Source organism: Lygodium microphyllum, chromosome 2 (assembly GCF_053477565.2).
Source record: "Lygodium microphyllum isolate KBCC chromosome 2, Lygodium_microphyllum_v1.1.10, whole genome shotgun sequence".
Taxonomy (NCBI): Eukaryota; Viridiplantae; Streptophyta; class Polypodiopsida; order Schizaeales; family Lygodiaceae; genus Lygodium; species Lygodium microphyllum.
Window position 1 is genome coordinate 157,638,929 of NC_141136.1, and position 25,361 is coordinate 157,664,289.

Below are 25,361 nucleotides of genomic sequence, written 5' to 3' on the forward strand. Positions count from 1 at the left end.
GGATGAGTTCTTGGAAAGACAAGTAATTGTTCTTATTTTTTTCAACATGTACTCTAGTGTAGTATAAGAAAAATGCCCTACAACATTATATGCTTACATTACCTAGTTTTCTCATAACACAATTGATATGATTGCTTTATCTCACTAACCAATGTCCTTGCCAAGTTCGACATGAATAATTGCTACACACAGAGAGTCCTCCACTTGCAATATTGAGAATCATCACAATTCTCAATATGTACAATGTAAGTATATGTGGTGTTGGTAGCCTACAACACATGCAATTCACTTGCATGCAAACTCCCCTAATAGCCAACTAATTTACTTAGGCTTCCCCCCTTAGATAATTTGACAATGCTCAATGACCTAGGCTCCTAGCTATGCATGCAATATCGGTGGTTGTGTAATCCAATAGCTTGGTAAGACTGATCAACAACACGACCCTTGCTACCAAAAATAACCCTTATCCTCTCGAATTGTAGTAGTCACTCATTTGTTTTTGACCATGGAGTCCACTCAAATTGTAGTAGTCAATTACTTGTTTTTTGCCATGGAAGCCCCTCAAAAGGTGTGATCTGGGACGTCGTGACATGGATCATCATAGCACAATCTCAAGGCAAAGGTTCTCTCCTACTTCCATGAGCACTCCTTAACTTTGAGCAAGAGTTGCCATAATACCAAGTGTAATGCACCTACACTCAATCACTCACTCGACACAATACAAAAAGGTAACATGATATGTGAGAGCAAGCTATACTCTTGTATTATTCAGTGAAAGAAGTGGTATAACATAGGCACATCCTAGGTCTACACCCTCCTTTAATCAATGGTGAAGTGGCACTTAATGATTACTTTGATGGTGGAAATGGTATTCTTGATGTTAATACTTAGAAAGAAAATCCAAGGCTCCAAAATTCTTAGAAGACTATACATTTCCTTTAGCTATTGCAATCATATCTAACCATCACAATAAGCATATAAAGATGAGCTTTTTTCCCTGTCCTCCCTACTCTCCTATTGTTTTTAGTGATGAAGAAAACCGTGATAGTACTCTTACAACAAGCACTGTAGATGATAAGAATGGCAACCTTTTAGCATTCAATCATGGTCTTTGAATGGATATTATACATTTACTTGTAGCTTTGGCCTTTCATGTATATATGGTAGTGGTTGCAAATACCTATGTCAAAGTGATAGTGTTCAAAGAAATGCCTAGGATGGTGATAATTATGCAAGCATGTTTCAATTGAAGGGGGCCAAATTACATAGTTCAAGCTCAATGTTACATAGTTCAAGCTCAATGTGAGAACGTAAAGTGTACAAATCACGCAAATTTCTATGTGCTCTTCAAGATGAAAGTGATTAAGAACTCGACTGTGGTGCAAGATGAGATTTTCAACTACAAGGAGGCTTTCACTATTCACCATTTACTAATTGACCCTGAATATGGTTTTGTAAAGTCATAGCTAAAATATAAAGCTATCGACTATATCTCTTCTCACATTCTCATTCCATACAGACACTCTAGGAATGCACATTTATCATCATAGCATTGGAATAAGACTACCATGCCTTCTCTCAACAATCAACTAGGGGGGTATGTTGGTGTAAATGTAGCTATGTGCAAAAATTAAAGACACATGTATCTATCCGAATCATGCATATTTATATCAGTAAGATGTGACACCAAGTAGTAATCCAACTAATAATCTTTTTTCCTATCTCTTTTCTTTGCTACACAACATATCTTCTATCTCTCATTCTTTAATGCTTCCTCTAACTACCTTTGATACTGAGAGGCCCCCAAGGCTCCCATACTATGAAACCAACACATGCAATCAAAATGATCCACGTTTCTGTCCTTATATGGTCCATGTCAAATGTTTATTTGAGTGGGAGATGTAGATTTTGCATTACTTTTACTGATGATTTCAATAGGATGACATGGGTACAACATATAAGTGAAGCTTTTGAGAAGCTTCTAGAGTTCAAAGCTATGGTAAAAAATCAGTTTGGGAGTTACATCAACAATCACTTGTTGCTACTTTGAAGGTGCAACCAATGCTCTAGTATTCTAAGATAGAATATTGAGTGACTTCATCAACAATGTACATATTCAAACTCAATTCACCAAGTGCTCAATAGACATTGACAAATGTTTGCACCTTCCTTACCAACTTCTTGTGTGAACCCACAGCTACTAGATGCTTGCTTAGTTGTGTAGAAAACACTAGAAACACCAAATTTAGAAGTGCTTGCTCCATTTTGGGAAGGGGGAGAATTTTCTTTATCACAAATAGCCTTCTACTTGGCATCTCTAGACACTATTGTGAAGGGAGGCTCCTTCTCTAGGCCAATCTTGAGGTCTTTCTTGGTTGAGGGTTCCACCATTGGGGTAGCAAGCTTCTTACCATCTTGTTTGATGTTTGATCTTTCAAAGTTGTGTTTGATCACGAGCATTCAATCATGCTTTGTTTAAAGTGCTTGATTCCACTTTAATCAAGTCATAAGAATATGATTCCATTTTAAGAAAGCATGAAGCATTTGATTCCTTAAAGGTGCCCAATTTGGTGGATACCCCATAAGCAAGGCATTTGACTTATTTGATTCTATGCAAAGCAAGGCATTTGATTCTACTCATTTCCCATCATTCAATTCCAACTCATGCTACATTTTATTCAAGTTCTCAGTCGAACTGATTTTCCAAGCTAAGCATCCAACTCCTAATAAGAAAATGCACTCTATAAAGAGAATGTCCATTCGATTCCCCAAGGGGATGGGCATCAAGGCAAAGTAAGAGGGTGGCTCTCATCTGATTGGATCAAGCCCTCAAATAGTGGGCTATTCAAGTCAATAGTTGGACAATTGGGTTAGATAGGCTTTCACTTGATTCTTCAAGAAGGAAAAGAAGACAAGCCTTGCTTTAAATTTCCTTGTGCTTGATTTTCCAAGTATAAAATACAAAAAGTGAAGTTTTTCAATTCAATTCCAAGTAAGGTGAGTCTTTGCTTTTGATTAAATTCATTCATCCTATTGTAAAGGGTCTTTCGAAATAGGGAGCCATCATTCAAAACCAGCACCATGTAGCACTTGCATGCATTTGACTCCAATGCCCAACCATTTGACTCTTTTTATCAATTGTTCTACTCTACCCTGACATTTGACTAAGCATTTGTTCAATTCTACCCATGCTTCTCGATGTGTTTTAATACTTTTGTATCAATCATCCCTTCAACCTTCTCTATCTCCGTGTACTCTTTTTTTTATTACTTCATTGTGGCCTACTTTTGAGATGCTTACCCGAGTCACACTCTGCTGCTCCATGTGAGTTTCATTGTCATTTGTGATCAACTAAAGGTTCAATTGCACCATTCAATTTTCTCTCCCTTTTGTTTTATCTAAATGACTATTAAAATAGCCACATGTAACCCCCTTTTTTGGGTGTGTTAATGCTACTCATGCTCTCATGACTACGTTGTGCTTTTTGTTACTTTCTAATATGATAGCCTCTCTCTCTCCAAATAGCTACAATAACATTCCTTCCATGTCAAACCACCTCTTTGATACCTAACTTTTGCACAGTGAGATTTACCCCTATCATTTTCTATTTTATCATTTTTTTAATTGTTTTTCTTTTGCTTTTTTTTCCAAGTTTTGATTTTCTCTATACTTGAATGCCTACACTACATACTAACTTCCACTTCTATCCAAAAGGAATTTTTCTCTTCTCTCATGTTCGACTCTTCAATCTACTATGTCCTCCTAGATCTCTCAAACAAGCATGCAACATGCATGTTTTCTCTAAACCTATTATGTTTATACTTAAGAGTTCACTCAAATGTTAGATTTCAATCAAAAACAAAATTAAAAACATCAAAAAAAGTTTTTCTCCTAATCTAACTATGCATGTTTTAGAAGCAAGGAATATGCAAGCAAAAAACTATCACCCCCGTCGATCTTTCTCTTGCTCTTCTTAGCACGCTTTTTATTATTATGCCAAGTAGGAAAGTGAACACTTTGGACGGTCGATTCTACTATCTTGACGACATAATCAAAATGTCAAGTCAAAGCCACGCTCAACATTGGGACAAGTACAAAGCTCCTATTGATTCAGGATTTCGACCATTTGATATAGACTAGCTCTCACTTGATCTCTCATCTCTCTCCTCATAAGCACTAGCTACCCTCACATAGTAAAAGCAACCAATACTATTGAGATTGTAATAGACACATCTGGAGCTCACTTGTTGTTTTAGTCTCTTGCAAGTCGAAGGATATCTCGTGATCCTCATGCAATCACCTTATTCCTCTCAACCCAAAAGCACAATCCACCACTAGCCTCAAGTTGCCATCACGAGAAGGAAGAAAAAATAAAGAAATAGTAGAGAACCACCAAGCTTAACACCACATCTCTCTCTCTCTCTCTCTCTCTCTCTCTCTCTCTCTCTCTCTCTCTCTCTCTCTCTCTCTCTCTCTCTCTCTCTCTCTCTCTCTCTCTCTCTCAATAGCACACAAGAGCTTAAGCACTAGACAAAGACTTGAGAAGAGTTGATTTGTGCAACAAGTCATCACTTGTGGACCGTGACTTGGAAAACTTGTTGGCAATGTCTATAGATGGATTCGAGTAGCTTGGTAGCCTGGAGGCTAAGACTTTACGAGTTTCAGACAATGGCAAGGCATGCTGAAGTGACAAATAACAAGTAGAGTAAGAAGTGAGTAATGAGTGGAATGGGGGATTGGTTGGAGAACCAAGAGTTATTTTCATAGTTAAATTATGCTCAAATTAAGAACTTCCAGAACTTAGGTTTAAGCTTTTCTTGTAAAATAAGGTCAAGCTTTATTTAAGACCTCTACATTTATTTTGAATTTTTAAAATCCAAAGTGATAATTTCATGCCACATGGTAGTGTGCCACAACACTTTCTGATTAATTATGATTATGGCATATTTATGTATAAAATAAAAAAGAACAAACATAAAACATGCAAAATCACAATACTGAGATCAGCTTACAACTCATGAAATAAATGGTGTAGCTCTAAGAAAAGCAAAAGTCAAAGTGTTTCTCAAAGTTAATGAGACATTGTGAGCTACAAATGCAAGCATGAAATCACTACTATTGAGAGATATAAAGGTAAAAATTAAACCACTACATCAATAAAGTGTTTGTCCTTGAAATGCAACTTGTTGATGTTGTTAGTCTAGCTTAAAGTCGAGCATTTTCACAAATGTTGTGTACCAATGAGGAAATAATAATTTCATATTGTGATGGCACATTCATACCAATAGATTATACATACCAAGAACCAGAGTATAAGACTCCTCCTATTTGTCATATATAAGTTCATGTAAGAATGGTGTAAGTGTGGCCATTCCCACTCCTAATAGGAAAACTGTGAACTCTCTTTTGGGCCCTTAAAAATATTATAACATGTAGGACTGTCGGATAAATACAAAACCTAGTGTGAGCAATTAACTACAAAAATCCATTAAGTTCAACTGGTCTCTGACCGAGCATATAATCAATACGAAGAACTGTCAAATGCAACATGTAAGAGAGATACATCCAATGGGCATAACCTTGGGGGGTTCAAAGGATATTACAAAATATCCTTTTTTTACATGCTACAAGGCCATAAAATGTGTGTTCAAATGACATTACAAAGTACCCTTTCTTTACATGCTATAAGGCCATAAAATGAGCCCTTTTAATTTACTAAACTTACGATTTTTTTACAAATTATAATATTTACACACAAGTTGCACCTAATAGACTGGAGTGTGTGTTGGTTTGGTTGGGCTCAATGGAGCTTAACCAATGCTGATTGGTTGTATCTTAGCATAGAGACCTCTTATTTGTAGGTCCAATCCAAGTACCCATCAACTAAAACTAATTCTGTAGCAATGGAATTCAACAACATGCTTACGAATAGCTAAAAATTGCTCCCCATACACTCTGTACAAAATCAATCCATTTGTAGCAATTATATCTTATTGAGTCAAAACATTAAAATAAATAGTGGTCATATTACTTAATGACTAGTATACTATTCTTCTTAAGAAAGCCAAGGTTTTGACAAGTTAGATATCTTGTCTATAGTAGTTTCAATCTCATGGTTTTACGAGAAGGAAAATAATCTTTCCTCTAGCAAAAATAGAACTTATCTATGTTTTTCATTGTAATCACTTGCTCTATCTTGCAATCATTTGCTCCACTCCCGTTGTAGGTGGAACTTGCTCTGCCATAGCTACACTCCTCTCTTTGAGGCCATCACACTATGATGATTCATGATTCTCTCTCAAAGTAGAGTGGATAATGGAAAGCTCAATTAGAAGCTGATGAAAATCGGTTGATAAGGATTAGGTTGAAGTTGGGGTAGAAAGGCAAGGTACATAGAGAGTTGGGCAACAAAAGTATTGTCATAGAAGAGTTCATGGTCATAGCTCCCCTCTCTCTTTCAATCTGAATCAAGGCACCTTCTCCTACGCATTGTGCCCCTTAGTTGATTTGAGCACATTGGGAGGGGGGCTTTCAACATTTCAACTAACATTATCAATGACATCAAGAGATGTGTTTCAAGACATAGGGACAAGAAGCAAGGCAATCCTTTATGTGGAACAACCAATTTTTACAATAAAAGGCTTTCAATCTACTCAAAACTTAAAAATACATTTTGCATTCAACAAAACCGAAAAAATTACAAGCACGAAACATCAAAACCAATGAGGTTGACTATTGTTTATGTTGACTCTACACAATATCTAAAGCATGTGAAGCTGCAAAGATAGAGAAGTGTGAGACTGTAGGAACCAAGATGTTATTTTCTTTACAAGGCAATGGAGGCAAGTGCTTCAATATGCCCTTACATCATACCGACACATTAAAAACTCAAGCCCTTCAATATAAACATAGAAGTATTGATTAATCATAAGTTTAGAGCAAAGTACAATGAAAGTTTATATGCAAGAAGATCTATAGAGAAAAAGACATGATTTATGATTTGCCCAAAATGCACTATCACAAGTAGGAGAAATCATTTAGTAAATGTTTGATGCTCAAAATGTTACTCTCACATCAAAAATTAACACCTAATGAAAATTTACATGCGTAAAGCTATGTGGATCACAATATGGGACTTATATTTTTCCCAAATGCAATGCTAGAAGGAAAACAAATTCTTTAGTTAAAATGTCATTGCCATCAGGTTAGAAATCAAAAGTAAGTGAAAATTTAAGAGGGAAGAGAAAAAAGGAAGAGAGGTGTGCTCTAAAGTTTAAGCTCAAATTAGGAAGAAAATTCAAAATTTAAAATTGACCAAAAATGGGAAGGGAAGTGGAGGAAGAATTTCTTAGAGTGTGTGAATTCCCAAATTTTAAATAAAAATTTTAGCTTTCCCTCTTTTTTAAAGCAAAAACTCAAGATTTGGAGAGCGAAGATTCACTTAACATAGACATCAACATCTTGCCTTCCTATTAAAATATCCAAGAGTCCTACCTCTTATAATATTTTTAAGGGCCTAAAAGAGAGTTCATGTTTTTCCTATTCGGAGTGGGAATGGCTACACTTACGCCATTTTTACATAAACTTATATATGACAAACACGAGGAGCCTCATATTCTTGTTCTTGGTATGTATAACCTATTGGTACATATGTACCATCACAATATGAAAGTATTATTTCCTCATTGGTACACAACATTTGTGAAAATGCTCGACTTTAAGCTAGACTAGCAATATCAACAAGTTGCATTTCAAGGACAAACACTTTATTGATGTAATGGTTTAATTTTTACCTTTACATCTCTCAATAGTAGTGATTCCATGCTTGCATTTGTAGCTCACAATGTCTCATTAACTTGGAGAAACACTTTGACTTCTGCTTTTCTAAGAGCTACACCATCTATTTCATGAGTTGTAAGTTGATCTCAATATTGTGGTCTTGCATGTTTTATGTTTGTTCTTTTTTATTTTATACATGTATGTATCATAATCATAGTTAATCAAAAAGTGTTGTGGCACACTACCATGTGGCATGAAATTATTACTTTGGATTTTGAAAATTCGAAATAAATATAGAGGTGTTAAATAAAGCTTGACCTTATTTTACAAGAAAAGCTTAAACCTAAGTTTTAGAAGTTCTTAATTTGAGCATCATTTAACTATTAAAAGCTTAACCTTATTTTACAAGAAAAGCTTAAACCTAAGTTCTTGAAGTTCTTAATTTGAGCCTCATCTAAAGATGAAAGGAACTCTTGGATCTCCAACAAATTCATCATTCCACTCACTACTCACAGCTCACTTCTCACACTATTTGTTATCTATCACTTCAACATGCCTTGCCATTGTCCCAAACTCCTAAAATCCTAGCCTCCAAGCTACAAAGCTACTTGACCTACTCGATCCATCTATAGACACTGCCAACAAGTTTTCCAAGTTACAGCCCACAAGTAATGACCTATTGCACAAATTGACTCTCCTCAAGTTTTTTGTGGCCCAAGGTAGATGCACTAATAAGTAGGTAGGAGCAAGGAGGACTTCACTTGGGACATTTAGTGGTCCCTAGAATAGCAGTCAATAATTGACAAATTAAAAAGATAAAATGAACCAAAAATATTCGAGTCTAGTTCCAAAAATAAAGTGCTTTTATCTATTTTCATGATTGGTCGACCACGTCCCTCTTTGTCCTCTTTCTAGATCATTCACACCCTCCCACCTATGGTGTCACATGCGCAAAACCAAAGCACATTAATGTTAAGAGGTCCATCTTCCTTGCCTACGCTGCTAATCATTACATTCCTATAAATGCAAAACAAAAATCACCCCTATTAATCCCGCGATCTCTTGCCTATGGCTATGCCATGCTTCTATTCTCACTCTCTCTTGATCCTGATTTCCTTGTTGTAGCCAATTAGTGGCTTGGAACACCACCTCCATGTTGCCGATGACCCTCTAGTAGATCAAAAGGCCTAAATCAAACTAGCAAGAAAGATTCCCAATGCATAAATGTGCCTTCTTCTAAACTCTATCATGTCAAAGCTCCACCTCTTGTTGCTTGCTATCCTACTCATCCTTCATGTTGCCCCTACAATCTGTCCTTATATCTACCTTTCACCATTTCCACAACTTCAACTTCAAGGTTCTGTGAGTGTGTAGCATGGCTCTTGAATTGTCATCCACAACTAGAGAATATCCTATGCACTGATCTATTGTTGGACAGACATAAGTGCAAAGTTTGCAACTGTGAAGGTGTGCATGTGAGGCCAGCTAGCCTTCGCATCCAAAAGATAACTACACCTTTCTCAATCTTCCCCTCAAAGACTACTACAGTCAATCATCAAAAGCAGAGCAGACAAATAGTCAACACCACAATTCTTCACCTCCCCTCCAAAACACCATTTCTACTCCCTCATCCATGCCAACTGATTTGCAACCGAGGGCCAAGAAACCCAAGTTCTGTAAGAAGCTAGGAACAACAAGGATTTAGTGTGTAAATAGTATTCATGCCATGCCACATTGACATTGGTATAAAAGGAGAGACCATGTAATTTTTCTCATATTTTGACACTTTAATACATTAATGTCCTTGTAGAGGGAGCTCCCGCTCAACCGCCAAGACCCACAGACCGCTTATTGTTTCAAGCGTTTCAAGCGAGCTCTAATGGCTATCTCTCACCTAGCCGACGTGTCGTCGATCCTACGAGTGTAGTGAGCTTACCTTGATGCCAAAATGAGTCGCCTCCTTTCTCGCACATGCCGGTAGCTCCACAATCCTAGACACTACCTCAAGCATCCTCAAGCCTCCTCCATCTCCAAGCTCCATTCACCATAGCCGCACGTGCAAGAAAAGAGAAGAGAAGAAAAGAGAAAAAGAGAGGAGGAGATGGTGAAGAGCTTCACCCTCTTGATCCCTCACTCCCACACACTCACTCCCTCACACTCTCACACTCCCTCTCTCAAGGGCACACCCAAGCACGAAGAAGAGAAGAAGAGAAGAAGAGAACTCTTGTTAGCCACACACCAAAAGAATGAGCTTCCATTCACTTTTTGAACTTTATATACAACCCCTAAAATCCCATGGGCACCCATCCCTTTTTTACATGACCGGCCGTTGTGGCAAGGTCCTTTCTCTATTTCCCTCTTCTAGCCTTATGCCTCTAGCCTACACCCGTCTAATATTTTACATTTGGCACAGGAGAAAGCCTTGCACTCTTTTACAAAAGTTTTTAGAGCTTTTTGAGGTGCCTTTCGTTTAAAATTACACTTTTTGCCCCAGCTTAGCTTTAGAGGCCGTCTGCATGTCTTTGCTCTTTTTCCATCTTTTTTTTGCTTTTTTCTTCATTTCTCCGCGATCTCGACTTGGGGTTAACATTACCCCTCTCTGAGACGAGTGCCAATCCCATGGCACTTCTGACTGCTGTTGGGGAATGGTAGGTAGTTGGCAAATTGTTCGAGTGAGGGTAGGGCCACATGTAGACTCGGGTGCTTATGGAAGCTTGGTAATAATGTTTGTCGGAGAAACCATTTGGATGTCAGGTGGATGATGGGGGCCTCCAAAGTTGGTGGTTTATCGGCTTTTGTAATGCCTGAAAGGAGGTGTGATACGCTACCTAAGGGGAGTGTCTATCTTATTGTGTGGTGCATCATACTTGTGCTAGTGGAATGGGGAGGTGGATCTAACCACAGGCAAGCATGGGTGACGTCCCACACTTGAGGACCCCATTCGTGCAAAGGAAGGTGCGGTGCAAGTAGCTTAGGGTGACAAGTCTAACCATAGACGAGTATTATCTCCCTAGGTATGTCCTGCCCTTGATGGGCCCTAAGTGTGAAGTGGGGAATCAAAACGGCTAGGGGGTTAGGAGTAGACCCGGATGACCGAAGCCACCGGGCACGCCTAACTTAAGGACCCCTAAGTGCAGTGATCATGTTTTATGTGGTGCTAAGTGCTTCAAGTGAGTCGTTTTTTCCATGTCCTTGTGTAATGTTCTTCTTGCTTTTCCTTTCATACTTTTCTTTTTCTTCTTTTGCTTCTTTTTTCTTTGTTCTTTTTTCTTTTTAAATAAGTAGGATGACAGCCAGTGCCTAATTCTCATCGTCTGAATTAGATGGAGAAAGGGATCGAATGGATTTGCTCAAAAATTACCACCTCTGCATATATCCTTTAAGATTCATGTAAACATGGAGTGAAGTGGTTGAGAGGAAGGGATGATTATATCTGGTGAAGTGGTTGTCATTCATGTCTTCCAAGAGAGCTAGGCAAAAAGAAGAGAGGCTAGCCCTCATCATCAGCGTGCCATGGCACAGCTATCGATGGCGTTAGGATCAAAGAAAAGGGGAGGCAGGCCACGTTCTTGCGGAGTCGAGTCCTACTTAAGTAATAATTTAAGAAGCCTAACATAATTACATGTAGTTATGAAAGCTGGATCAGGGCAAGAGGAGAAGTCGTCGAGAAAGCGAGTCATGGAGTCATCCAAGCTTTCCGAGTTGAAGATGAGAGCATGTTCAAAAGAGACAACATTAGAGTTGTAGATAAGAAAATCATATCGCCCGTGGAGGGTAGCATCAAAATCCACTCCTACCCTACGAGGGTACGCCATAAACGTGGGGTTGTTCCTCTCATAGGATAGGGTATTGCAAAAAGCCATCCAGGCGAGCATGTTGATGTTGCACACCCGTCTCCTCCATAGGGGCTGTCAGTTATAACCTTGCACGGAATGTGGCACTTCAAACACTTTATTTTGCCAGAATTCGACTTCTTCAATTTCCCAAAGAGTAGGGTTTTTTTCTTTTTCTTCCAACCACTTCTAATAATCGGCTACCAATCCCAATCACCTCCTCCATCACCTTGAGTGATAAGAGCCTCCACAGGCTGTTCGGCATGAGAAAACTGAAAGTGAATGGCTCTTTTTCTCTTTCCTGTCGCTCCCAAACTACCAGTTCTGCGTGAAATCTTGCGGGAATGTCATCATAGCATGGTGGAAGGGGCGCGGATGGCTGCATGACTAGCTTGGCCCTTAGCTACTTTCTGCTTTCTACTAATTTTTTCCTTCTTTCCTTGAGCAGAGCTTGTCTTTCCGCAGATGTATCGACCGGTTGTTGCTCTTGGGAATGCGGCGAGGGAGGCTGTGAGATCACCTCTTTTCTAAACATTCCCACATCGAATTGAAGTTTAGCTTCATCCCCCTGTCGGTCTCCTTGTTGTGTTCCCTATCACATCAATTTCTAGGGAGGTTAGGCCGGCCAGTAACAGGTACTTTCGTTGATTATCTAGACTCAACTTAACCTCCACAGGTTGGGGTGGCATCTGAAATCCTGCGTGCAGAGCTCTGCGTGCAATACTCAGTTTTTTCTTAACCACCTCCAATGACTCTCCTTCTTCTAGGCGGGTGGTGTCCATCAGTGTATCTAGGAAGGCCTTTTGCTGGGTATTAAAGTCTACCTGGGCAACTTCTGCTTTGCTCTCTGCAAGAATCTTCTCTAACTCTACCACCAGAGCCAGGCGCCGCGCTAGAGTCTTCACCCTTCTTTCATTTTGCCCTCCCCATTCCTCGGCTCTCTTCTTCATCTCTTCCATGCTCTCACCATGCCTCCGGACCAGGGACACGAGTTTTTGCTCTTGGTCCTTTAGCTCTTTGCTCATGGTTTCATGTTCTTTCTTTCCTTGGTCCAGCTTGTCGAGGCGATCTCTTTCTATTGCTCCTCTAACTCCTGCTTTCTTTCCTCGTCCCTGGCGGTAAACTCAGCCATAAGCTTTTCGATCTGATCGACTTTTGCAGTCAACTCTTCACGTTGTACGATCAGGAGCTTGTATTCTCTTTGCATCTTCACGAGTTCCTGTGTTTCATCCTCCAGCTGCTGCCTCCACCCCTCTTCCCTGTCATCCTTAGCCTTCAGCTCCTGTTTGATATCAGAGATCTCCCTTTGATGCATGGCTATTACTCGAATCTTTTCGAGCTGAAATGCAACCACCGACTCTCTTTCTGCCGCCAACTCAACCACAGTTATCTTCCTTTCCTCCTTAGCCTTCTCCAATTGAGAGAGCAGGCCGACGACGTACTCGTCGTAATTAGCTGGTGGCGTCATTGTTGTGTGGATGGGAGTGGTTGAGGCCTCCACTTTCTGGCACTTCGGATCTTGCCTTGACTTGGCGTCCGTGGCCGGCCTTTTCTGCCCTGTGGTTGTGGTCTCGATGCTCTTTCCTTGGCCCACTTCTTTGTTAATAAAGTACTGCAACCACGCCACGAAGTTTAAGACATCTACGCTGGTGGGGATGCTCGGGGTGAGGGTTGTTGCTTCGGTGAGAGGCACCAAGAGGGTCGGAATAGGGTGGATGTGAGCCTTGCCTTTGCCCTCAATGACGGCCAACGGTATGATTTATGGCACCTACGTGCTGGAACCGTACCCCTCCTCTCTGGGCGGGCTCATAGCCCTTAGGTCATCTGCCCTGCTTTGCTATTTGATTGACCGACATGTAGCTTCGGCCAAGTCTTCTTCCTTCCTTCTTAGCTCCTCTTCTTCAGCAGCTCTTCTCTCCCTCTCTTTCTCTGTTTTCCTATAATCTTCTTCCAATCTATCTAATTCTTGTTTTTTCTTCTTCTCCCTCTCTTCGACCTCCTTGAGGGATTCCCTCTTTGCCCTCTCTAAATCCTCTTTCTCTTTCTACTAGCATTCGTCATGCTTCTTCTTTTGTGTCATCTTTTTAATAGGTTTCTTTGATGTCTTCTTGCTCATCTCTTCCTTCTGTTCTTCCCCTTCTTCTCTCAGTTCTGTCACTGGATACCTCTTTGTCCTGGTGAAGGGGCGATCTCTTGGGTGTTTCTCCTTCTCCTTCCTCTACATCCTGAGCATGTTTTACTGCCTCCTAAATGTGGACAGTCAAAATGCTTCCGTAGCCAATGAATGAGGCTTTGGATGAGGTCGTCTTTCTTTCTGTGGTCTTAGACGCTGGGAAATCCCCACCTATTGGTTTACTGCCCAAAGCTAGCGCTTTTGCCGCTTCGTCAATGGTCTTACATACATAGCAATTCAAATCAACTTCGTCCAAGGTGCGAGCTACCACATTCTCCAGCACAAGTACAATGATTCAATGCATCAAGAAGTTGTAGCATTGGCTGGATAAGAGCGCATGCACTAGCTTTGCTTGTAAACGAGCTTTCGCATTAGGAATGTCCTAGATGCTAATGCCGTCATTGTGGTCAGCACTTCTTCCCTCATCATCTTAAGCATGGCATAAACATCTCTCTTATGCTTTTTCTCTACCTTCGGCTCTAGCCCCAACGCCTTCTCCACCAAGGCTAGATTTAAGTGTATCTGCACCTGCTTGGCCTTTTCTCCTTCCCACCATCACAGTGCCGCACTCCTGGTCTAGGTAGTACATCCCAAGGAACTCCACACACTTCGTGTGGTCAGGCTCTTGTGCAAACTTCTCAAGGTACTTTGTGAGGTTGCGCTGCTCGACAACTCTCTTGGTTGTTTCCTCCTTGGCCACCACACCCTCTATGTTATGGATGGTTCGAAATTTGAGTTGGTCGTAGGCGCGATTTTCTAGGGTGATGTGATATTGCGTCCTTTCCTCCTCCGTGAACGAGAGTCGATGGGCACACTCTTGCTGCAACATCTTTTGTTCCTATCATGAACCCAAGTTTTTATTAGTGCTTTCAAAGTAATAATTTGCTGGAAAAGAAAGACTATGTGTTTATCGAATGAAAGCATTAAAATCCAATGTAGATTCTTCCCTTCAGATCTGACTTTTTTTCCCTTTATTTCAAAGTTCTTGCGTCATTTTCCCTACCTTGCTTGTTTTTTACGTGTTTATGCGTTTGCTTGATTTTCCTTGGTTTTGGTTTGATTGACCTTACCCCCCTCCCCTTCCAGCTTGAGAAGAATCCTTCCTAAGATTGAAAGTTAGAAGATCGAGAGCATTCTGCAATGTGGTCTAGGATTTACCTGCGTAGAAGCCAAGTATAAAAATTGGGATTGTACTCTAACTAAGCTTCACAATCTAGATCAAAGAGTTGAATGCCTACGTGTGTGATATATGTGAGAACATTTATTAGGAAGTCACCGGAATCGACACAGCTAGCAATATGTAACTCTTTCTCAGTCAGTAGGCGATCGAGATAGGGGTGTTCTTTGATGTGCTCTTCCATGGGTTGGCCATGAAGAGTAGTTAACACTCTATACGAGGTTGGCCCAATATAAGTGAAGTCGTACTCCACTGTTTTGATTGCGCGGCGCTGCTCAACGTTGGTCATTATTTGGCATCTTTCAACTTCCCATTGCAATCAAAGAGTATACCAGTGCCTTAAGAACGGGGATTCAGTATCAGCAAGTTTTGATAATTCTGCGATTTCTTGGTCAGTAATGGCAGAAGTGGTTTGTTTATCATAGGACGTGATGAGGTGTTGTTTGATGGCCTGCTCTTTGGATATCTCGCTGGTGAGCAATTCAGTAGCAGAGTTAGAGGCTTTTGCGAATGCAAATTCAAACATCTCCCAAGAACAAGGCATTGTTCGAACTTTATTTGCAAAGGGTTCTTGCAGTAGGCCTAAATCCAAGCGATCATATCTCAGAGCTAACGACATGAAAGTGACATCGAGTTGTCTAATGCAATCAACCACATCCTCCTTTGTGTCCTCAGCCAGATCAGCGGCACCAGTGTTAAAAATGATTTCCGCTCATAAGGGGGTCGAAGGCTGGTTGGCGGTTGGGGTTTGATAGAACTAGAGCCTTTGACAACAAATAGTTGCAGTTGTGGGTGTTCTTGAGATTGTGGTTGAATCTCTTGAATTAGGGCTAGGGTAGTAGCAGTGACGTCTGACGGACTGATACCTTTGGTATGGATCAGGGAAGTCTGAGCATCTCTATCGAGTGTTGATTCATGTGACAATGATTGTTGTTTGAGCTGATATACTAGTTCGACTTTCTTGGGCGTATGTGCAGATGAGCTTGATGGATATGGGTCTTGAAAGCGCTGCAGCTTCTGGCTTTGAGGTTTTATGGGGCTTGGTGTGATCAAACTTGAGAGCAGCGTGCGAGTAGTGCCTACGACCGTACGAGCCGTAGGAATCCATATCCAAGCATTTCCCTCATAGTAGCCTTGCACATGCAATAGGGCTTTAGAAACCCATCTTGGCTTGATCATGTGTCAATTTCTGTAACTGCGCCTTGGTCTCCTAGGTTTAGAGTTTCTGGTGTTATGAGAACATGAGCGTCGACTCCTAGGCGGCGGTTGCGGTTAGTTGGGCCTCCATTGAAGCCTAGGCTATTGAACCTTAGCCTTTCTTACTATAAGCGGTGATTCTAGAGATTTGGTGAGTGGTGGCCGAGCACTACCTCCTTCCTTAGACTTGGCTACTAACATTTCTACCGGTGGTCTTGCGAACTTTGACGAGGTCGCGCAGCCCTTGCTAAAGGCTGTAACAATGCGAACGTTGCCTATGGCGAGGTGGATACACTGCGATTCATAATCAACGTTGCAATGAGTTTGCTTCTTGAAGGTTCGCCCTAACAGCGATTCCATACCTGCGTCTTCGTTGTTTGGCAACACGTAAAAGATCATTGGTATAGTCTCAGACTCGATAGAAACGGCGGTCTTGCACTTGCCAAGAAGTGCGTATGAGCGGCCCCTATATGGGCTTAATTTGGCATTGGTAGGCTGTAGTGGTGGTTTGCCCAATTGGGTCCAATGATCGTGAGTTAAGACATTAAAGTCTGCTCCCTCATCGATCAAGGCATTGAAAGCGCATGTTCGCTTGGCAATGATCGTGATGTGTAGGTATGCAGATTTTACGGCTTCCTCATCCTCATCATCTATTTCAGTGATCGTGGCTACTCGTACTTTGACAAGGGATTCTAAAATTGGTGGCTCATGCAAAGGATGTGTGGGAGGGTAGTACTTCTTGATACAACTGCCATTGAAAAAGCCTATGCTCTTGCTGTCTAGAATCTCGAGCTCAATGTTGCCAGTTCGGCTGATTGCACGAGCTTTGAAAGATCCAAGACCTCTAAACTTCATTTTTTGCTTATGCTCCTTAACTAAGTACAAGAGTACTGAGTCTCCCTCTTCAAAATCACGCTGCTTGATGTGCTTGTCAAACCAGCTCTTACATTGTGCCTTCTCACATATGAGTGCATGAGTGGCTAGAAGACGAGTTTCCGAGAGGCGTTCGAGCTCAACTAGGCGTTGAGCCCATGCCTCATTTCCTTTCCATCGTTCTTGAAGTGCTATTCTCAAGCTAGGAACGAAGAACTCTACAGGGAGAATTGCTTCAGTTCTGTAGGTCAACCTAAAGGGAGTCTGACCGCAGCCGTTTTATAAGCTGTACGGTAAGCCCACAAGGCTGCCATCAGCTTGTTATCCCAGTCGTCGTGCGAAGCACAGACTACTTTGGTCAGGAAGTTTACAAGAATCTTATTCGTGGAGTCCGCCTGGCCGTTTGCTTGAGGATAGTATGGAGAGGATTTTTTATGGATAATTAGAAAGGTGGATAGAAGATGTGCTATCACTTCATTGATGAAGTGTGTGCCCTGGTCACTGACTAGTTCAATGGGGCAGCCGAATCGTGAAATCACCTGCTCCAACAAGAACTTGACAGTCGTTCTTGTCAGAGATCATAGCCTGTTTTGGAGGGCAGTCGGACCAGCAGCAGCAGTCGGACTGCTGCAGTCGGACCAGCAGCAGTCGGACTGCCACGTGGCAGTCCGACTGCCTGCAGCGGATTTATTCCAGGCTGCGCCCTATTTTGGCGCCCCGTTCTAGGTGGTTTTTCGCCTATTTATTGCCGACGTTTCCAGCAGTCTACACACTCTTCTCTGTCGCAGATTACAGACCGGTGCCATGCAGATTTCTGTCTCTGTTCACAGATTTCAGACAGCAGACAGTGCAGACTGCAGCAGACTTCGAGGTGGACAGCAGGTCGCATCGTCGAGGTGGAGACACGCAGTCCAGCGCACTGCGCCCGTGTATATCTTTGTATTCAGCATTCCTTATACAGCAGATCTTCATTGTACACTGTCTCTTTCTCTCCCTTTTCTCTCTGCGTTCTCTCTCTCTCAGTCCTACGCTTCCGCACCGCTACACTCTGACATGGTATCAGAGCAGTGTTTGAGGGCTGACTGAGCGTAGAATCAACCCGAAGGGGAGTTTCCATCGCGACACAAATTTGCGTTTTTTGCATTTAAGGGCAGACAGGAGGGCTGCGCCTTGGAACAAGGCTGAAACGAGTGTGGGCGCACAGGAAGGAGTACAGGTGGTGGATTTGCTGCTGTTTCCTGCTGTTTGACGCGGAGGAAGTTTGAGTTTTCAACCTAAAAGTGCAGGTTTTGCTTTTTCATCGCCTCCGGCGGGTGAAGAAGCTTCGGGACGCGGAAGAGCCTTAGCAGGCTGAGTTTACCCAGTCAGAGGGGGCTGCTTTTGCGTTTGAGAAGGCATTGCAGGTGAAGATGTCTACAGAGATGGACTTGGAGTTCCAGGCGATTATGGACCGGAAGGTGCCTATCTTACCGGCTCTTCCTACAGATCAAAAGCTCTACGGCGACAACTACCGCATTTGGCGCGTTATGATGTTGGCCATTCTTGAGTCCTATGATTTGGCGGAGTTGGTACAAGAAGATATTGACCGGCCTTCGGTAAGAGATGAGTCCAAACTCTCTTTCGATGCTCGTGCGGAGTTGGCCAGGGCCCAGTCTCATTGGGACAAACTGAATGCCAGGATTCGATCCTTTCTTTTTCTATCATGCACTACAGCCGTGATCGCTCACATCGAGCACTTGACGGTGGCTCGTGAGATATGGCTGGAGCTTGATCAAATGTACAATCGGATGACCCTGATGAAGAGGGTTTCTTTGGAGGTACAGATGCGGACCTTGTCCGTCAATAAGTCTTCTTCGCTAAGGGAACACATTAACAAGCTAAGGCAGCTACAGATGCAGGTTCAGAATGCGGGGAAGCCAATTTCCTCCGAAGACATGGCGATTACACTCTTGTCCCAGTTGCCGCCACGATTCGGTACATTTTACTCTGCCCTTATTGCTTCGGGGCGAGAGTCTACTCTTCGGTGGGAAGAGTTGGTTCCTATGGTCCTGGACCAAGAGGAACAGTTAAAGGGACAGAATGCTTCCAAGACGGAGGCGTTGACAGGTTAAGCCTCTCAGAAGAAGGGGAAGGACCAAAAGAAGAAGAAGGGGGATAACAAGTCCAAGAAGGACAAGGACAAAGACTCCACATGCCATATTTGTGGAAAGACTGGCCATTGGAAGAAGGATTGCCCTGACAAAGACTCGAAGGACACCAAGAAGAAGGAAACCAAGGATTCTGGAGTGGTGGCTGCACCCTCATCAGCTGCATTTCTACATTTAGTTGTCATTGAGGACGCTTCACCGAATGCTTCTGATGCTGCGATGGCGGCTCCCCAATCTCGAGAGTGGATTATTGATAGTGGTGCCTCACGGCACATGACTCCTTCATCAGATGGTGTTGCCCAGCTGCGACCTTCGCGTGGGCAGGTTCTCATTGGAGACAGCTCTTCAGTTTCTATTGCAGGTCGGGGTAAGATGCAGCTTATTCCGAATGGACGAGGTGGCACCCATACCTCAGAGGTTTTGCATGTACCAGGATTGGGGTACCATCTCCTTTCAGTTCATAAGATTTGCTCCCTTGGTCTTTTGGTAGAATTTGACAGTTCTACTGTGCGTGTCCTTGATCGTGAATCGAGGAAGGTTCTATCATCTGGATATGAGGAGAACGGCATTTACAAACTGCAGTCTTCCACTGCCCTCTCTTCTCTTCTTCTTACCTCACAGTCACAGTCTGAGTTATGGCATGCTCGGTTTGGTCACCTGAACTATGACTATCTTCGGAAGGCGTCACGTGGACAGCTTGTTCGAGGGCTGCCGGATATAGTGGTGAGCCAGCAGCCATGTGTCTCCTGCATACGGGGGAAGCAGCATCGGGATGCCATTCCCCACACAGCTTCGCGGCGGTCTACTTCACCGATGGAGCTAGTATCTACGGATCTATGTGGCCCTATGAGGAATGAGTCCCTGCGTGGGAGCTCGTACTTCATGCTGATCGTGGATGACTACAGCAGGATGACATGGGCCTACTTTTTGGCACTAAAGTCAGAAGCTTTCTCGCACTTCAAGGATTGGCTTCTCTTTGAGGAGAACCGATCAGGCCGGAAGTTGAAGACCTTGCGATCCGACAAGGGAGGTGAATTTGTGTCTAATGAATTTGCTCGGTTTTGTGCAGATAGAGGAATTCACCAGGAGTTTGCCAATACCAATACTCCTCAAGAAAATGGTATTCTAGAACGAAAGAACCACAGTGTGATCGAGATGGCGCGCACCATGATGGAGCACCGACAGACCCCTCAGGTTCTGTGAGCCGAGGCTGTGGCTACTGCAGTCCACATCCTTAATCGATCCCCTACTTCGGCCGTGGAAGGGATAACTCCATTTGAGGCTTATTTTGGGACGAAGCCAGATGTTTCTTACTTTCGGGTCTTTGGGTGTGATGCCTATGTTCACATTCCCAAGGCTCACCGTGACAAATTTGAAGCGGCTTCCCGAAAATAGGTATTTGTTGGCTACAGCTCCCAGTACCAAGGCTACCGACTGTATGATCCCGTCAAGCGGGATGTATATACTAGCCGTAATGTGCAGTTTGTGGAGGTTCCGGCTTCTTCAACGGGTGAGGAGCATCCCGTTCTTGGAGATCCAGGGGAGAGTTTGGCTCCTTCTACAGTTCCACTGGAGCCTGTGCCGTTTGATTATGATTCTGTTTCTGACACAGAGTCTACTGTTCCACCGGATCCTTCTGCGGAGTTACCACCGGTGGACATTCCAGAGTCTTCTACTCATGGAGAACGACGATGGGAGGTTCGGCCTCCTCCTCGCTGGGCCCGTGACACACTCCGTGATTCAGGGATCGAAGGGGTTCTTGAGGAGTGGGGACCGCAGGATGGTCCGCGGCGGTCACTATCCAAGCCCATTCTTCGGAGCTTGTTTGCTCCAATTATTGTTTGATGTCCCAAGTTATGCAGGATCGAGAGCCCACCTCCGTGAAGGAGGCTTTACAGTCCGCCCCATGGAAGAAAGCTATGGAAGCTGAGTTGGAGGCTATTGAGAGGAATGGCACTTGGTCACTTGTGCCACGCCCCCCGAAGAAGAAGGTGATTGGAGTCAAGTGGATCTTCAAGACCAAATATCTCAGTGATGGTACTTTGGATAAGCACAAGGCTCGCCTTGTTGCTAAGGGTTTTGCCCAGCGCCCAGGGATTGACTGTCATGACACCTTTGCCCCTACAGCTCGTATGGCAACCATTAGAGTTGTTCTTGCTTTGGCTGGCCATAGGAGATGGCCTGTTTATCAGCTGGATGTGAAGTCGGCCTTCCTGAATGGTGATTTGAAGGAGGAGATCTACGTTGAGCACCCTCCTGGCTTTGGTTCTTCAGATGGGAAAGTCTACAGGTTGAAGAAGGCCCTGTATGGTCTCAAGCAGGCCCCGCGAGCTTGGAACGAGAAGATTGATTCGTTCCTCCAGACTCAGTTGGGATATCGGCGGTCCAAGGCTGATCCGCAGCTGTATGTTCACACTTCCGAGGATGGTTGTGTGCTGTTTGTATTATATGTTGATGATTTGATTGTCACAGGTGATGATGCACAACAGGTCCAGGAGACAAAGTCAGCTTTACATCAGACGTTCGAGATGACGAATTTGGGGCTACTCCATTTCTTTTTAGGACATGAGATTTATCAGTGTCAGAGGGGGATTTTTCTCTCCCAACAGAGATATGTACAGGAGCTCTTGGTGTCTTTTGAGATGGAAGATTGTCGGGCCCTCTCTACTCCTATGGATCCGAACTGGAAGGCCACTTCCCACTCAGCTTCTCCTTTGGCGGATGCTTCCCGCTATCGACAATTGATAGGGTCCTTGATTTGGCTTCTCAACACGAGGGTTGATCTATGTTTTGCTGTTGGGCTCTTGGCAGGGTTCATGAGTGAACCTAAGACGGTGCATTGGCAGGCTGCTCAGAGGATACTTCGGTATCTAAGGGGGACGTCTGATTTGGGGATTCATTACCCCGCAGGGACAGATGGGTCAGATCTTGTACTTGCAGGTTGGAGCGACTCGGATTGGGCCGGTGACGTGGACCACAGGCGGTCTACATCAGGTTACTGCTTTACTTTGGGTGCAGGTGTTATTTCATGGAGTAGCAAGAAGCAGCCCATGGTAGCCCTTTCGTCTACTGAGGCGGAGTATCGGGCCGCATCTTCCACCACATGCGAGGTTGTGTGGCTTCGGAGATTGTTGGAGGAGCTTGGGTGCCCCCAGACTCGTCCTACATTGCTGCGATGTGACAATGAGAGTTGCATTGCCTTGGCAAGAAATCCTGTTTTTCATGCCCGGACGAAGCACATTGAGATCCAGTACCACTTCATCCGAGAAAAGCTTCTGGATGAGACCATCACTGTGGAGTATTGCAAGACGGAGGATAATCTTGCGGATTTGTTTACGAAGGCGCTTCCTCAGGCTCTACTTCGGCAACATTCCCGATCCCTCAGGCTTCTGCCCTGTCCAGGCTCTGAGAGGGGAGTCGGACCAGCAGCAGCAGTCGGACTGCTGCAGTCGGACTGCCACGTGGCAGTCCGATTGCCTGCAGCGGATTTATTCCAGGCTGCGCCCTATTTTGGCGCCCCGTTCTAGGTGGTTTTTCGCCTATTTATTGCCGACGTTTCCAGCAGTCTACACACTCTTCTCTATCGCAGATTACAGACCGGTGCCGTGCAGATTTCTGTCTCTGTTCACAGATTTCAGACAGCAGACAGTGCAGACTGCAGCAGACTTCGAGGTGGACAGCAGGTCGCATCGTCGAGGTGGAGACACGCAGTCCAGCGCACTGCGCCCGTGTATATCTTTGTATTCAGCATTCTTTATACAGCAGATCTTCATTGTACACTGTCTCTTTCTCTCCCTTTTCTCTCTGCGTTCTCTCTCTCTCAGTCCTACGCTTCCGCACCGCTGCACTCTGACAGTTCTAGTATCGTTCTTTGACATCGCTCTCGCTTCTGTCCATTTCGTTAGGCAGTCTATGGCCAAAATAATGTATTTGGCCTGTGAATACTGTGCAGCTGGGCTGATGGGTCCTATGAAGTCAATTCCCCATTTTTCAAAGGGTTGTCGTGCAATGATTAGGGTCAACTCCATTTGATCCTTGCGAATCGGGACCTTTGTCCGCTGACACTCGTCACAATGCTTAATGAATTGTAATGCATCATGAAACAGCGTTGGCCACCATAGTTGAGACTGCAGCACCTTGCGAGCTGTCATGTCTCCACTAAAGTGCCCACGAGCGATTCCATTGTGCACCTCTAAGAGCACATCGTACATCTCATGCTCGCACACGCATCTATGCAGCAGTCCATCTTGCGCTAGTCGATATAGCTGGCCTGCTATCAACTGGTACGGTTGAATCTTGAGGATGAGTCGCCTAAGTCTTGCATTTTCTATCGATCACTCAGGTAGTCCGTGCTCAAGCACTTAGACTATGTCATCTGCCCAATATGGCGTTAGATTAGCCTTAAATAAATATCTCGCTGAAAAGGTTAAAGAGATGGGCGTCTGGCAATTCATCGGCAATGCCTTCTCTAGCGGCCTCTCCCGTGGGGATGCATGACATATAGTCAACCATGTAGTGCTGTTTTCATTTCCGTACAACCACAGAGAAGTCGAACTCCAAAAACAGAACGAGCCACCGAGCTATACGTCTTGTAACGCAAGGTTTATTCACTAGATATAGCAAGGCTTGATGGTCCACAAAGAAGGTAACGGGTGTAACCAATAGATAATGCCGAAATTTCTTCACAGCAAACACCATGGCCAAGCCCTCTCTCTGTCGTCGAGTAATTCATTTCCGTCTCAGTGAGTTATCTACTAGCAAAACTCATTGGGTAATCCAAGTTGTGTTCGCCAGGTTGGCACAACACTGCCCCCATAACAAATTTCGAGGCATCAATATGTACGTGAAAGGAAATGGTCCAATCTAGAGCTCGTAGAATCGATGTTGTGGTTAGGGCCTTCTTCAACTCTTCATATGCTCATTGGCATGCTTCAGTCCATTCAAAGACAATCAGCAGCTTGTATAAAGGTATAGCAATCAACGTGTAATTCAACACAAACTGCCAATAGTATCCCGTATGGCCTAAGAAGCATTGAACTCCCTTATAGTTGATTGGGAGCAGAAGATCAATAATAACCCTGACTTTCGAAAAGTCAGTGGCAATGCCGTTCTTTGACACCACATGCCCTAGGATGCATCCATGCTTCATCCAAAACTGACACTTTAAGAGGTTCAGGGAGAGACGATATAGGCGACACCACTCAAAGACTGCTCGAAGTTTGTCTAAGTGTTCTCTCTCGGTCGAGTGAACACATAAGTCATCTACAAAGACTTACAACTCTTTGCGAAGCATGTCTTTAAATATGACGCACATGAGACGTTGGAAGGTGGTGGGGGCATTAGTCAACCCGAAGGACATGACTATGTAAGCAAAGACGCCCCACTCAATGGCGAAGGCAGTCTTATGCATGTCAACAGGATGCACTTGCATATGATTGTATCCCGAGAAGCCGTCCAAAAAACTGTAGGCTTCCTTGCCAGCTACTCTTTCAAGCATGTGCTCAATATACGGCAATGGATAGTTGTCCCTCTTAGTAGTAGCGTTCACTTTCTTGTAATTGACGCACACTCTGATTTTTTTGTTCTTCTTCATGACAATGACTATGGGCAATATCCAGTCCATGTGCTCAATTTCGTAAATGAATCCTACTCTCATCAGCTTGTCAATCTCTTCCTTGACCGCGTGAGCGTGTTTTGGATTCATAGGGTACGGTCGCTGCTTGACCGGCGTAGCATCTAGCGTCATGGGTATGTTATGAGTCACTACACTCGGATCTACCCCCTTAAGCTCTTTTAAGGACAAAGCGAATACGTCTATGTACTCTCGCAAGAGAGCGGCAAGACTCGTTTCCTCTTTCTCACTCAAGTCATCGACAATGAAGACTGGTCGAGGTGTCTCCCCTTCCTGGGCTAGGTTCACCTCCTTGACCTTGGCTAGTTTCTCGATCGGTTCACTCGTTTGCCCTTGACGTTTGGCACCCAACAGGATCACTACCTTATCCGCTTTCTTGAATTTTGTAAATCTTTTAGGGAGGTCCTGCAGTTATCTCTATTCTTCCATTTGTGTGTCCCTAGGTTATTTTATCCTTTTCTCTTTCAACCTTCTGCGCCTCAAGTGGACGGATAGATCCCCCTTGGTGTGTCTAGTCTTGACCGGCATAGGTATCTCTAGGTCACTATCT

The 25,361-nt window shown here is 43.5% G+C and overlaps 1 protein-coding gene across 3 annotated transcripts in view; it reads right to left on the reverse strand.

The window, feature by feature from the left end:
* Positions 1 to 5,327: 5,327 nt before the first annotated feature.
* Positions 5,328 to 25,361, reverse strand: part of LOC148040525 (uncharacterized) — a 34,414-nt gene continuing 14,380 nt past the window's right edge. For all 3 annotated transcript variants that reach the window (XM_087700306.1, XM_087700315.1, XM_087700299.1), the window contains one exon: positions 5,328 to 14,623. In XM_087700306.1, coding sequence (XP_087556432.1) covers positions 12,173 to 12,637 — 465 coding nt within the window. In that variant the 5' untranslated portion in view covers positions 12,638 to 14,623 and the 3' untranslated portion in view covers positions 5,328 to 12,172. The remainder of the gene's footprint in view (positions 14,624 to 25,361) is intronic.